Source organism: Plasmodium gonderi (assembly GCF_002157705.1).
Source record: "Plasmodium gonderi DNA, contig: Chr04, whole genome shotgun sequence".
In the NCBI taxonomy this organism is placed as follows: domain Eukaryota; phylum Apicomplexa; class Aconoidasida; order Haemosporida; family Plasmodiidae; genus Plasmodium; species Plasmodium gonderi.
This window is the reverse complement of record NW_021628928.1, coordinates 204,394-216,870: the sequence shown is the minus strand read 5'-3', so window position 1 is coordinate 216,870 and position 12,477 is coordinate 204,394. Positions and strand designations below refer to the sequence as shown.

Genomic DNA, 12,477 nt, shown 5'->3' with positions numbered 1-12,477 from the left:
TGTTCGCTTGTGTTCGCTTGTGTTCGCTTGTGTTCGCTTGTGTTCGCTTGCATGTAAATACACACCCCTCGACAAAAATATCCCCACTTTATACACATTGGACACATGTACTTGCTTTATTTTATAAAAATCAAAATAAAATAACTGAGCAGTGTGTATTCTAATCAATTTGGCACTTCCTTCAACTTGAAATGTTGCTGTTCCACAATCTTTTCATACGAGATGATAAGAAATTGTTGCCTTGCATGTTGGCTAAAACGACAAAAAAAAAAATAAAAAAACAATAAATAAGATAAAATAAGAAGAAGTAATAAAATAAGACAAAGCAATAAAATATGGTAAAGAGATAAAATAAGGTAAAGCAATAATATAAGACAAAGCAATAAAATATGGTAAAGCGATGAAATAAAATAATAAACGGAATTTTACCCGGTTATTACGAGAAATGTCTCACCCACATTAGTGATATGTTTACATTTCTAACTTTCTCACAAGGAGAATAAAATTCGAAAGGTAGGAAATGGTTCAATGTGTGCGAAAAATTAGAGGCTTTTCCCATAGACATTTTTTAATTCCTTCATTAGCGATGGGGAGGGGGCATTCAAATATATGTTTTTATGCACATGCTAGTGTGTATGCGCATTTTGATAAATGCGTCTTTGTGTCTTTGTGCCTTTGTATCTTTGTGTGTGTGTGTGTGTGTGGTATACATATAGGTCAATGCATGGACAAGAAATACTTACAAGCAAATGTGAACACCCTAATATGGACATACTTGTGCCCCTCTCCAAAAGAGCTTAACTATTTTCATCTGTCTGAAGGAAAATATTAACACATGTGCGTATCGCATCAATTTCACACTCATCCTCACCTAGGTCGAAAAAAAAAAAAAAAAAAAAAAAAAAAAAAAAGTGCAGAAAAATGCGCGAAAAAAAGTCCGAAAAAAATATGTACAAGATGGAGGAAAAAAAAGAAAAGTATATATATATATATATATATATATGTATACAAAATTCAACAGAATAACACATCCTCATTAAGAGTTCCACAAAGACACTTGTAATGAGTTCAGCTCTACAAGTGCTTGAAAACAACAATATACTGAATACCCTTTAGAAAGAGTACTCAAGTTTATGTGTACAATTATATACCCCCATGGTAGAATCTATAAATAAAAAAAAATAAAATAAAAATTTGGTATTATATGTACAAAATGAAATATTAAAACGTAAAACTGCTGTCTCCTAGTGAATAAATGCAACAGCTTAGGAACCTTCACCTCTCAGTGAACAAAATTTTCCTTGTGTGAGATGGAAAGTACTTCTTGGGGAGGTTGTCGACTAAACAATTAGATACGGAAGAAAACACAGACGCAGAAGAAGGCAGAGGCAAAAGACGCATACGTACCTTCAATCTGTCTTCATAATCAGCTTAGTCAAAAGGACTTCGATAGCTAAGATCCAGCATGAACAAACCCGTGCAGGTGAAGGGGACGGGTGGGGAAGCCAACAGAATCGGAAAAAGTGACAAAATTGGGAAAAGTGACAAAATTGGAAGAAGTGACCAAATTGGGAAAAGTGACCAAATTGGGAAAAGTGACCAAATTGGGAAAAGTGACCAAATTGGAAAACCCCAGCAAAACCAGTCAAAGGGAAAACAGTCCAAAGTGAACAAGGAGAGACAAAAAATAAAACCAATTCAAGTTAGGAGAAGCATGAAAGATATCCTAGTGGACGAAAATCCAAGTCAGTATGTTCTTAATTATACGGGGAAAAAAATAGCAAACATTTTTTCCGAGGAGTTATTAAAAAAAATAGATATTTTAAACGAGTCTTCTCATACAGAAGAAAACAAAAAGGGCGAAAGCACAAAAGGAAAAAACATAGAACGAATAATGAGTACTGAAAAAATAGATTCCCATCAACAAATGCTGATGGAAGAATTAAATGAATTACTAAGCAAAGACGATTTAACAAGTGAGATGAAAAATAATATTAAATCTCTTTATATTCAAGTACAAGAAATTTATATGGAAATAAAAAATGACTTAAAAATGAACTGTCCAACATCAGAAGACATTTTGAATTTGTATCGGGCTGATAACATGAATATGAAAAGCAAAAATGACATATGGAAACGATTCTGCTTCTACAAACTGTTAGGAGATCAGATGAATGACATACACATATGCACAATCTCATCCTATAGATTAAAATATTTGAAAACTATTTATGGCTGGTATAAGAAGAATAAGCGTTTTTTATTTGATGGAGAATTGGACTATGTACCCCAGTCGTCCAGGTTTTCTGAGCGAGGAGATGATGATAGGACAAGCGATGGCAGAAGAATCGATGAGAGGGCAGACGATGGTGAAATCATTGCTAGCAGCACTGATGTGACAGAGGAGGAGAGAAATGATGCGTGTAATTTCAAGATAGATATAGAAAAAACTAACGAAAAAGGGGAGAATGGAAATGAACCATTTGATTCAGTTCCATGTGTAGAAAATAGTGAAGTGCAAAATGGAGAAAATAAATTGGAAGAAAATATGGACAAGTCAAGAATGTCCATAGGGAAAGAAAAAGTAGACCATGAAAATGAGAATTCTGAAAATTTCGATAATCTTTTAATAATACATATGAATGAAATAAATAAATCAATTGGTGAAGATGTGAAGAGAGAACTTCTGCACTCTTGTAAGGAGAAAGAAGGAGTACATGATCATTCATATGATCATATCTTAAGCAGTTATATATTCCCTAACTCACTTTTTGTAAATGATACTAAAAATATAGTAACGGATGAAGATAGAACAAAACTGGAAAGTCTTCCTTTTGATACATCTGAAAATAAATTTCCAGTTATAGTTGAAAATAAGCCTCCAAAAAATGAGCCTAAATTGGAGTACACATGGCATGAGGAGGAGGAGGAGGAAGAGGAAGAAGAAGAACAGGGGGTAGAGGAAAGTTTTTCTGCTGTCCCAAGTGACACAAAGAAAATCAAGGAACTTGAGGAAGAGATAAAGAAGCAGAAGTTGCTAATTAAGGAGAAAGAGACAGAAATAATTAACTCACCCATCGGCATTAAATTTAAGGGAATCTTTGGGAAGTTTCAAGACATCGATATGAGGGGCTGAGCTTCGTGTAAACACGCATATGAAAATATAAGCATTCATCCATTAGCTAACCCATTAGCTAACCCATTTGCTAACCCATTAGCTAATCCATTTGCTAACCCATTTGCTAACCCATTTGATCAACCATTTTCTAACCCATTTGATCAACCATTTTCTAACCCATTTGATCAACCATTTTCTAACCCATTTGATCAACCATTTTCTAACCCATTTGATCAACCACTTTCTAACCCATTTGATCAACCACTTTCTAACCCATTTGATCAACCACTTTCTAACCCATTTGATCAACCACTTTCTAACCCATTTGATCAACCACTTTCTAACCCATTTATGCGAGTGTGGGCAATGTGGAAAGGAGAGGGAAGAAGCTTCGCTCTCGTTGCTCTCACGCAAATTTGGCCCAACTTGGACGACCTCCCCCAATCGACTTACTATTTTTTAAGCGTGGTCATATTTACCACCACTATTCAATTTATCAATTTTGTCTTTTAAGATTTTTATATATTTTATTTTTAAAAGCTTTTCAAAGTTGTTGGTAGTGCGCAAGGTGCATTATCCCACTCCGTCACCCTCTCTCCTCTTCGCATGCAAATGTGAGGAGAGAGATGGAAATAACTACACAATTGTAAGCACTACCAATGAAGGAATCAAAAATAAGTCTAGAGATTGTGTAGAGCCATATGTATATGCACATGTGTATATACGTGGAGTATATATTTTATGGTCTTATGGGATCCTAGCCAGCCAGGCAAGGCAAATAGACAAACCGACACACACACACACACATATATTCCTCTCAAGGAGAGAACCTAATTAAAAGTAGTTTAAACAATTTTGAAATAAAACCGAATGATCATAGGAGTATTTTTCGTATAAACATGTATGTTCATTCATGTTTTGGCTAGTCAACTTCTTATGTTGCCTCTTTGACAGACCTGACCAATGAACCCATCGGTCTTCTCCTGAAAAGTGTGTGGGGGGGAAAGGTGCGTAAGGTGAGGGTGAAAAGCGACATGCACAGTCATTGCAAATTTATACTGATGCTGATGTATTGTCATGCCAAATTCATACTGATGCTGATGTATTGTCATGCCAAATTCACACTGATGCTGATGTATTGTCATGCCAAATTCACACTGATGCTGATGTATTGTCATGCCAAATTTACACTCGTGCTGATATACAGCAATACGGCACGCATCACGAGTCTAGTGTAGCCATACGGGGTCTCGCTGTGAGATCCAGAAAGAGAGCTTGGGTGAAGATGGTGTCCATGGCGAGATTTCTGTCAGCCTTGGAAAAGAATAAATAAGCAAGTGACAGAATAAAATTGAAGAGAAAAATAATAAAAAGAAAGGAAACGTTTATTATACTACTTCTGAGTGCTAAAAAAAAGCAAAAAAGATAAAAAACCAATTTAATGATAATTTCTTTTATGTGACAAATATACAAAAAATTGTCTAGTCTTGCATTTTTTATGAAATTTTTTCCAATTATAATTCTGTTAAGAATGATTGGCCCTTTCATGTGTTTGATTAATTTAAGCATAAATGAAGACACGATTGATATAGGTATGAACAGTTCTTCATTTTCTTCTACTCTTCTTTGTGTTTCGTTGCTTTTCTCCATTTTTGATTTGCATCGGTATGTGATGTACTTGCGTCCAAGCAGCATGTAGATGAACATGTAAGTGTCCTCAAGGAATAGGTAGGCCTGCGTTGGGTAAGCGGTTTGGGTAAGCTGCGTTGGGTAAGATACACTAGTTTAGCTACTCTATCTTAGCTACTCTCCCTCAGCTGCACTGGTTTAAGTGCTCCTCCTTAGGAGTCCTGTTCGAAATGCTGATAGTGCTGCGGGGAAAAATCTTACCAAGTGGGCAAAGGCCAAGAGAACCACAAGTGTGTTCTTACTCTTGTTAAAATAATCAAAAATATCACATGCTGGGTTGTATTGAGTCATAATGATAAGTGCAAAAAAATAAGAGAGGAGGTTAAAGGAATACAAGAGAAACATGAAAACGCCATCGAATATAGAACAAGTAATTATGTAGAGTATAAATGAACAGAAGGAATAGACGAAAATGATGAATAAATTAATTTTAAGTATCCAACATGAATTAACTGCATTGATATTCCACTGGTAAGTTAATTCATACAAATGTTGATTTAGGTCATCGTCAATATCTAGTGTATATGTGACTACAAGGATAGCAATTTTTGTTGCTATAAGAATAAAGAAAAAGAGAAAAATCATCAAATAGCTTTTGCAATTGTTTTCAATTTTATCTACATAACATGACATGTGTCTTTTAAAATTTATTCCATTATATTTTAAATACTGAAAATGAAAATGTGGTCTTATTTTATTATAATTTAAACTATCAATTCTGTCATAATCTGCATGTTCTATCCTGTTTATATTTATAGTGTCTCTAGAAATGAAACTCCTACTTAGAAATTCATTACTCAAGCATCCTTTTTTGAAACCAAAACTTTTCTCCTCTCTTCCATAAGTACTTAAGAAGCTCTTTTGTTTATTTTCCATTTTTGCAGTATGTGTCTTCACCCTTTCTATACCTTTTTCTAAGCAGTTCTCTGTGTATTCATTAGTTGCGTTTTTCCATTTTTTTGTCTTTTTTTTTCTTTTTCTTCGCTCCTTTTTCTTCCTGTGGTTGTAGAATTTAGACTTTCTGTAGATTCTCGAACCATGGATGATGGCGAAGCAGAGGTTTTTCGCGATGAACAGCGGGGAGCCTGCAGTGTTTAGGAAGAGCACGTGGGGAATTTCACATGAGGTGGCAGCTCCGATGGGGTAGCAGCTCCGATGGGGTAGCAGCTCCGATGGGGTTGCAGCTCCGATGGGGTTGCAGCTCCGATGGGGTAGCAGCTCCGATGGGGTTGCAGCTCCGATGGGGTTGCAGCTCCGATGGGGTAGCGGCTCAATGTATGGCCTACATGCAGTGCCCGAAAAAATTAAGTAGAGGAAAACCCTTGCAGTGAAAAGAGAAACATCAGTAAACAGAAAGCTGTATATACTCAAGTACTTTAGACAAGACATGGCATCTCCACCTACTTTGGACCTCAGGTGGAGGGGGGCGCAAGCGGAAGACGTGGAAGACGTGGAAGAAGAGGAAGAAGTGGAAGAAGCGGAAGAAGCGGAAGAAGCGGAAGACGTGGAAGAGTAAGGAGAAGAGCCCCCCTTCCTTGGCCCTCCGCACGAACAGTCTGCTTCTACGGGTGGAAGTCCAGCCATGTAGCTCCTCCTCTTAAGATACAAAACATTAGTGGGATTTCCATGAGTTCCGTAAGTACTTCCATTCGTTAATGCATCATATCGTGCACTTGCGAGTATCTCATCTGGAATGGTTTTCTCCATCCTGTTACAAACATTTTTATATGAGAAGAGATGGAGAAGTGGTAGTGAGCTATTGTAATCACTTAACACATGGGGATATTTTCTGGAATTGTTATTAGGATCCCTGCTCTTGGATAGTTCACCATTTATGAAAATTCCTTTCTTTGTAGTTTCATACGAATATGTGGGAAGTGAATATGCATGAATGGATATATTTATACATAAGAGTACACCAAAGAGAATAAAAATGACTTGATATGAATTAAGACAGAAGGTGTAGAATTCAATCAATGTGTTATGATCTATAGAGGTATTTACAAATATATTCGTATCTTTAAATATAGACAATTCATGTATTACTCTAAAATGGTAAAGAAAAAAATGGAAATTGATTGAATAGAAGAAATCAGAAATGTCCATAAAATCAATAGAGACATGACTAATTATGAGTGAACAAAATAAAATCTCCAAATTTATGAAATGAACTTTTAATAAATTAAAGTCAGTAATATAAAAAAATAAAATATACACAATTATCGAAATCAAAATTGCGATTGAAACCATATGTATCTTATTTGTGTAATTATCAAAATGTCGTATCCAATACAAATTTATTTCTGCTTTGTTTAATACCTCCTCCTTTTCATTAATCAAACATTTAGGTAGAGAAACATAATATATAATTGTTATTTTTGTCACTATGCTGTATATATATATCATATACATTTGTGTATTATTCTCTGAACTTATCTGCAGGTACAGGAAAAGCATCAGTAGTCCTATGTCTATCACTATCACCATCGTTCTATTTGTCATTATCTGCCATGAGAGAAGCCCCTCTTGGATTGTTATAGCCACCAATAACAATACCTTCAGCAGTACTGTTGTGTGCTTCATGGAAAAAAAATTTATATTTGTCTACACATGTTCTGATCGAGAAGGGTACATTGTACAGGGTGTGCATGTAGAGATAAGCACACTGTTCAGTTAAAACTGCTCTCTTTCAAAATGATACAGAACTGAATTGTGCCACCTTTGTCTCAACATACAACATTTATGAGTTGACCTCTTCTTTGGAAGAAAAAAAAAAGTTCCGTTTTTTTTTTTTTTTTTTTTTTTTTTCTTCTGACCCCACGATTGTGTGTAGGCAATTTGTATGCATTACGCTTTTATTGTATTTATTATCGTTTCCTTAAAGTTTGCTAAGCGGGGAAAAGCTTTTTCATTTTTTGCTGCTTTCAATTAGTGAGGGGAAATTTTTTGCCTTTTTTTTTTTTTTTTTTTTTTCTTATATTTATTTCCCACCCAGAAGACATGTTGTGCATGTGAAAAAAAAAAAAAAAAAAAAAAAAAAAAAAAAAGATTTGAATATTATCAGGGAAATGATAAGTCAGTCGAAAAATTATCACATTTTTTTCACACATCAACCGCAATGAATCATGAAAAAGTTGTTTTTCTTTTATTGCCTTTTTTTTTTTTTTCTGCACACAAAACCACCTTTAGTCATCGCGACTGTATAATTTATAAAAGGGAACATTTCCTTCCGGCTGGCTTGCTTTCCTATAACGTGCTTGTCCAGATGTCGTCCATTTGTGCTTGCATTTCTATTTCTATTTGCATTTGCATTTGCGTTTGCATTTATATTTCTATTTGCTTTTGTGTTTTCCTTTTTTTTTTTTTTTTTTTTTCCCTTAAATGGAGATACATTTTAGCTAGCTGTGCTTACGAAATAGGAGACATTTATAAATTTTCACATGTATGTATGTACATGTGATTTTGGTTTAGTTTGGGTTGTGGTGATATAAGTAGGGAGCCATATGTCACCTGTTGGAAACTCATTTCGATCATATTAGCAAAAAAATTTGTTGTAAAACAGGAAGGGAATAAAATAACATATATTGTGCATACAAATTAATTGATTTATAACCTAACAACATGAATAAATACCACTTGACTGTTTTTCCTTGAATAGGTCAGTAGGCAGGAATACACACACGATTAGCCGAATGAGGAAAACATATGACCAAAAAAAAAAAAAAAAAAAAAAAAATTCATATTTTTCTGGTCATAACAAAATGGAAGATTCTTTAATTTGGGAAGTATAATCGTTTTTTTTTTTTTTTTTTTTTTTCTGGTCATATGTTATCTTCACAAAATTTAGCTTCAATAGTGAAAAAGAACTATAGTTGGGGGAGGGGGCAGAAGAAGCTTAAACTTGTATTCATTTAGGGTTCAGCTATGTTATAATTATTATGTTGATGTAATATTTACATTTCTTACATGGAGAGAGAAAAAAGATAAAAAAAAAAAAAAAAAAAAAAAAGATATTATATGTGTATTCAATTTACTGTGTGCATGTGGCATATGTTAGGGCTAGGACTTTCCCCCAACCCCACCGCAAGTGTGCACAGTATATACACGATACAGGGGGTAAATTATGTGTACAAAAATTTGAAGCACTAAAAAATTGTCACTTTGAAAAGGAATAGGAGTGCTGAATGTATTATTTATCTACATTCACAGGCGAGCATATTATAAATTGTTCACTTTTTTGTGTACATTTTTGCAACCGCGACACACCATCACTTTATATTAAATCTTTTATCCATATTATTATCTTACTTATGATTTTATGAAATGGATGCTGGATGTCCCCAAATTTTCGTATTCCTCATCAGGCTCATGTTAACATAAGTGCATTATTTAAACTTTAACATGGGCAAAGAGGACAAATTATAGCACTGGTGAAAGAATAACCACTTTGTTTTAACTTCCAGGATAGGAAAGGAGGGGTGGGGGGGGGAGAAACCATCCTTAGTGTAAAAAAAAAAAAAAAAAAAAAAAAAAAAAAAAAAAAAAAAAAAAAAAAAAAAAAAAAAAAAAAAAAAAAAAAAAAAAAAAAAAAAAAAAAAAAAAAAAAAAAAAAAAAAAAAAAAAAAAAAAAAAAAAAAAAAAAAAAAAAAAAAAAAAAAAAAAAAAAAAAAAAAAAAAAAAAAAAAAAAAAAAAAAAAAAAAAAAAAAAAAAAAAAAAAAAGCGAAACATGAAAAGGAAAAAAAAAAAAAAAATAAAATAAAATAAAACAAAAGATGAACAGAAAAAAAAAAAAAAAACATAAAAATAAAAACAAAACGAAACATAAAAACAAATATATAAAGATAAAATATCGAAAACGAGAACAACTGTGAAAACACGTGTAAATCAGATTATCAGGTAATCAGGTACCTAGTTCTCAGTTAGAAAAAAAAAAGGGAAAATCAAGGAATGCACTTTCCTACCCTCGCGCCCTGATCTTCCAAACCACCCATTGTAAGTGTATTTTATTTTTTCCCCTTCTTTCATCAACACAGTTCATTTTGAAATCACCGAGGGTGTGCAAGTGTAAAAAAAATGAACAAAAAAAATGCATTCGTACGTGTGTTTATGCTACATAGTGTAAAACCTGATTTGATATGATACTTCATGTGATATAACACAACGTCATATGATTTAATTCGATTTAATTCGATTTAATTCGATTTAATTCGATCTAATTTGAATTAATTCCCCCGCGCTTTTTTTTTTTCCTTTTTTTTTTTTTTTTTGTATGAACGTAAAGAGGAAAGCATCAAGTGGTAGACCTACAAAAAGGAACCTTGTTTACATATCGGGAAGAACAGCATGTAAAGGGGATAATCATATATTCCTAAAATAGAAAAGAAAAAAAAAAAAAAAAAAAAAAGAGAGAGAGAGAGAGAGAGAGAGAGAGAGAGAGAGAGAGAAAGAGAAAGAGAAAGTAAACTGCAAATCAGTGAAACTGCTTGACATCTACAAGCATATCAAATCGCCAATCTGCCGCTTATTCGGTGCAAAAAAATAAAATAAAAAAATGCGACTGTTATCAGAACAGTTGAAGAAGAATGCGAAGGGAGCACTTGGAAGGAAAGTGAAATGGAGGAACATAGGAATGTTTCAGTATTCAACTAAGATAAGTCCGATAGAAATATCTAAAGTTTTGGAAAAGAAATTTGAAAACTTTAATTTTAAGACATCTGCAAATGAAGTAGGATATGTTCTAAGTGTAGGTGATGGAATATGTAGAGCGTTTGGATTGAATAATGTGAAATCTTCAGAATTACTTGAAATTCATAGCAGTGATGACTCAGCCGGGGGTAGTAGTAGTAGTGGTAGTAGTAGCAGTACCAATATGGATAACGTGAATCGTGTGAGTGGAAGTGAAAGTGGCAAAGAAAACATAACGTATGGAATGGCAACGAATTTGGAGTATGATAATGTAGGTGTAGTTATTTTTGGAAATGATAGGAATATAAAGGAAGGAGATATTATTAAAAGAACAAACAGAATTATTGATGTGAATGTTGGATATGAATTACTGGGGAGAGTTGTTGACGGATTAGGAAATGAAATAGATGGTGAAAAACCGATTCAGACAAAAGAGAGAAGAAAAATAGAAATAAAGGCACCTGGAATTATAGCACGTAAAAGTGTAAACGAATCCATTATCACAGGTATTAAATGTATTGATAGTTTAGTACCCATAGGGAGAGGACAGAGAGAATTAATAATAGGAGATCGACAAACAGGAAAAACAGCCATAGCTATTGATACTATAATTCATCAAAAAAATGTAAATGAACAGGTATCAGATAATGAGAAGGTTTATTGTATATATGTTGCTATTGGCCAGAAGAAAAGTAACATTGCAAAATTAGTTAATCTTTTAAAAAAATATGATGCTATGAAATATACCATTATTGTTAATTCCAGTGCCTCTGATGCGTCTCCACTTCAGTTTTTGGCACCCTATACAGGATGTGCTATGGCTGAATATTTCAGAGATAATGGAAAGCATGCATTAATAATTTTTGATGATCTAAGTAAACAAGCCGTTGCCTATAGACAGCTTTCCTTACTTTTAAGAAGACCACCAGGGAGAGAAGCATATCCAGGAGATATTTTTTATATTCATTCAAAACTTTTGGAAAGATCATCTAAATTGAATGATACATTAAAAGGGGGAAGTTTAACTGCCTTACCAATTATTGAAACATTGAATAATGACGTATCAGCATATATTCCTACAAATGTTATTTCCATTACAGATGGGCAAATTTTTCTCGAGAGTGAACTCTTTTATAAGGGAATTATTCCTGCTATTAATGTCGGATTGAGTGTATCCAGAATTGGAAGTAGTGCACAATATAAATGCATGAAAAAGTTAGCATCTTCTATGAAATTAGAACTAGCCCAATTTAGAGAAATTGTAGCCTTTTCGCAATTTGGATCTGATTTAGATGCATCCACCAAAAAGCTAATCGAGAAGGGGAAGATTCTAACAGAAATATTGAAGCAGAAACAGTATTCCCCAGTCAGCATAAGCTATCAGATATGTCTCATATATGCCGCCACGAAGGACTATCTGGCTAGCCTTTCCATCGACAAGGTGCAGGACTTTGAGAAGCAGTACTTTGAGTACCTGGATAACAACTACGTCGACGTTCTGAAGAAAATTCAGGCCAACTGCGACTTGTCTGAGGTGGAGGAGCAGATCAAGGAGAGCATCCAGCGCTTCTTGGAGATCTACAAGGGCGAGTGAGCGCTGCGTTGGTTAACCAGCCACGAAGCGGCAGACAAGAGGCAGTGCTGGAAAAAATGGCGAAGAAAAGCAGAGCCAAATCATGAACATGCAGGTAAAAAGGTTAAAAAGTGCTGGAAAAACTGTGCAAAATTATGAACAAACATGCCAGAACATTTTCTAACGCACGCGCACATATACAATATAAATGAATAGGGGAAGTGAAATGGCTAGCCTTGAAGTGTATTATCCCTCAACGCGTGCCATAGCGATAGTACTTACATCAATTCCCCATTTTTATACCAACATGTGCAAACGTGTAACACTCCTATAGATTTGTATAAGTATGCACCTTTTGTTATGTTATGTTATGTTATGTTATGTTATGTTATGTTATGTTATGTTATGTTA

At 34.0% G+C, this 12,477-nt stretch overlaps 3 protein-coding genes across 3 annotated transcripts; 2 read left to right on the top strand and 1 right to left on the bottom strand.

Annotated features, from left to right (window-relative positions):
• Positions 1 to 1,465: 1,465 nt before the first annotated feature.
• Positions 1,466 to 3,136, top strand: PGO_040410 (hypothetical protein, conserved; the record flags this gene model as incomplete). The annotated part of the gene is made up of 1 exon (XM_028686229.1): positions 1,466 to 3,136. The coding sequence occupies one exon, from the start codon at positions 1,466 to 1,468 to the stop codon at positions 3,134 to 3,136; it is 1,671 nt and encodes a 556-aa protein (XP_028542030.1).
• An 816-nt stretch (positions 3,137 to 3,952) lies between these two features.
• Positions 3,953 to 7,390, bottom strand: PGO_040400 (hypothetical protein, conserved; the record flags this gene model as incomplete). Its single annotated transcript, XM_028686228.1, has 4 exons — positions 3,953 to 4,101; positions 4,363 to 4,852; positions 5,009 to 5,892; positions 6,094 to 7,390. 4 exons carry the CDS (start codon positions 7,388 to 7,390, stop codon positions 3,953 to 3,955), a joined length of 2,820 nt encoding a protein of 939 aa, XP_028542029.1.
• Positions 7,391 to 10,359: 2,969 nt separating this feature from the next.
• On the top strand, positions 10,360 to 12,087 carry PGO_040390 (ATP synthase alpha chain; the record flags this gene model as incomplete). The annotated part of the gene is made up of 1 exon (XM_028686227.1): positions 10,360 to 12,087. The coding sequence occupies one exon, from the start codon at positions 10,360 to 10,362 to the stop codon at positions 12,085 to 12,087; it is 1,728 nt and encodes a 575-aa protein (XP_028542028.1).
• Between the last annotated feature and the right edge of the window lie 390 nt (positions 12,088 to 12,477).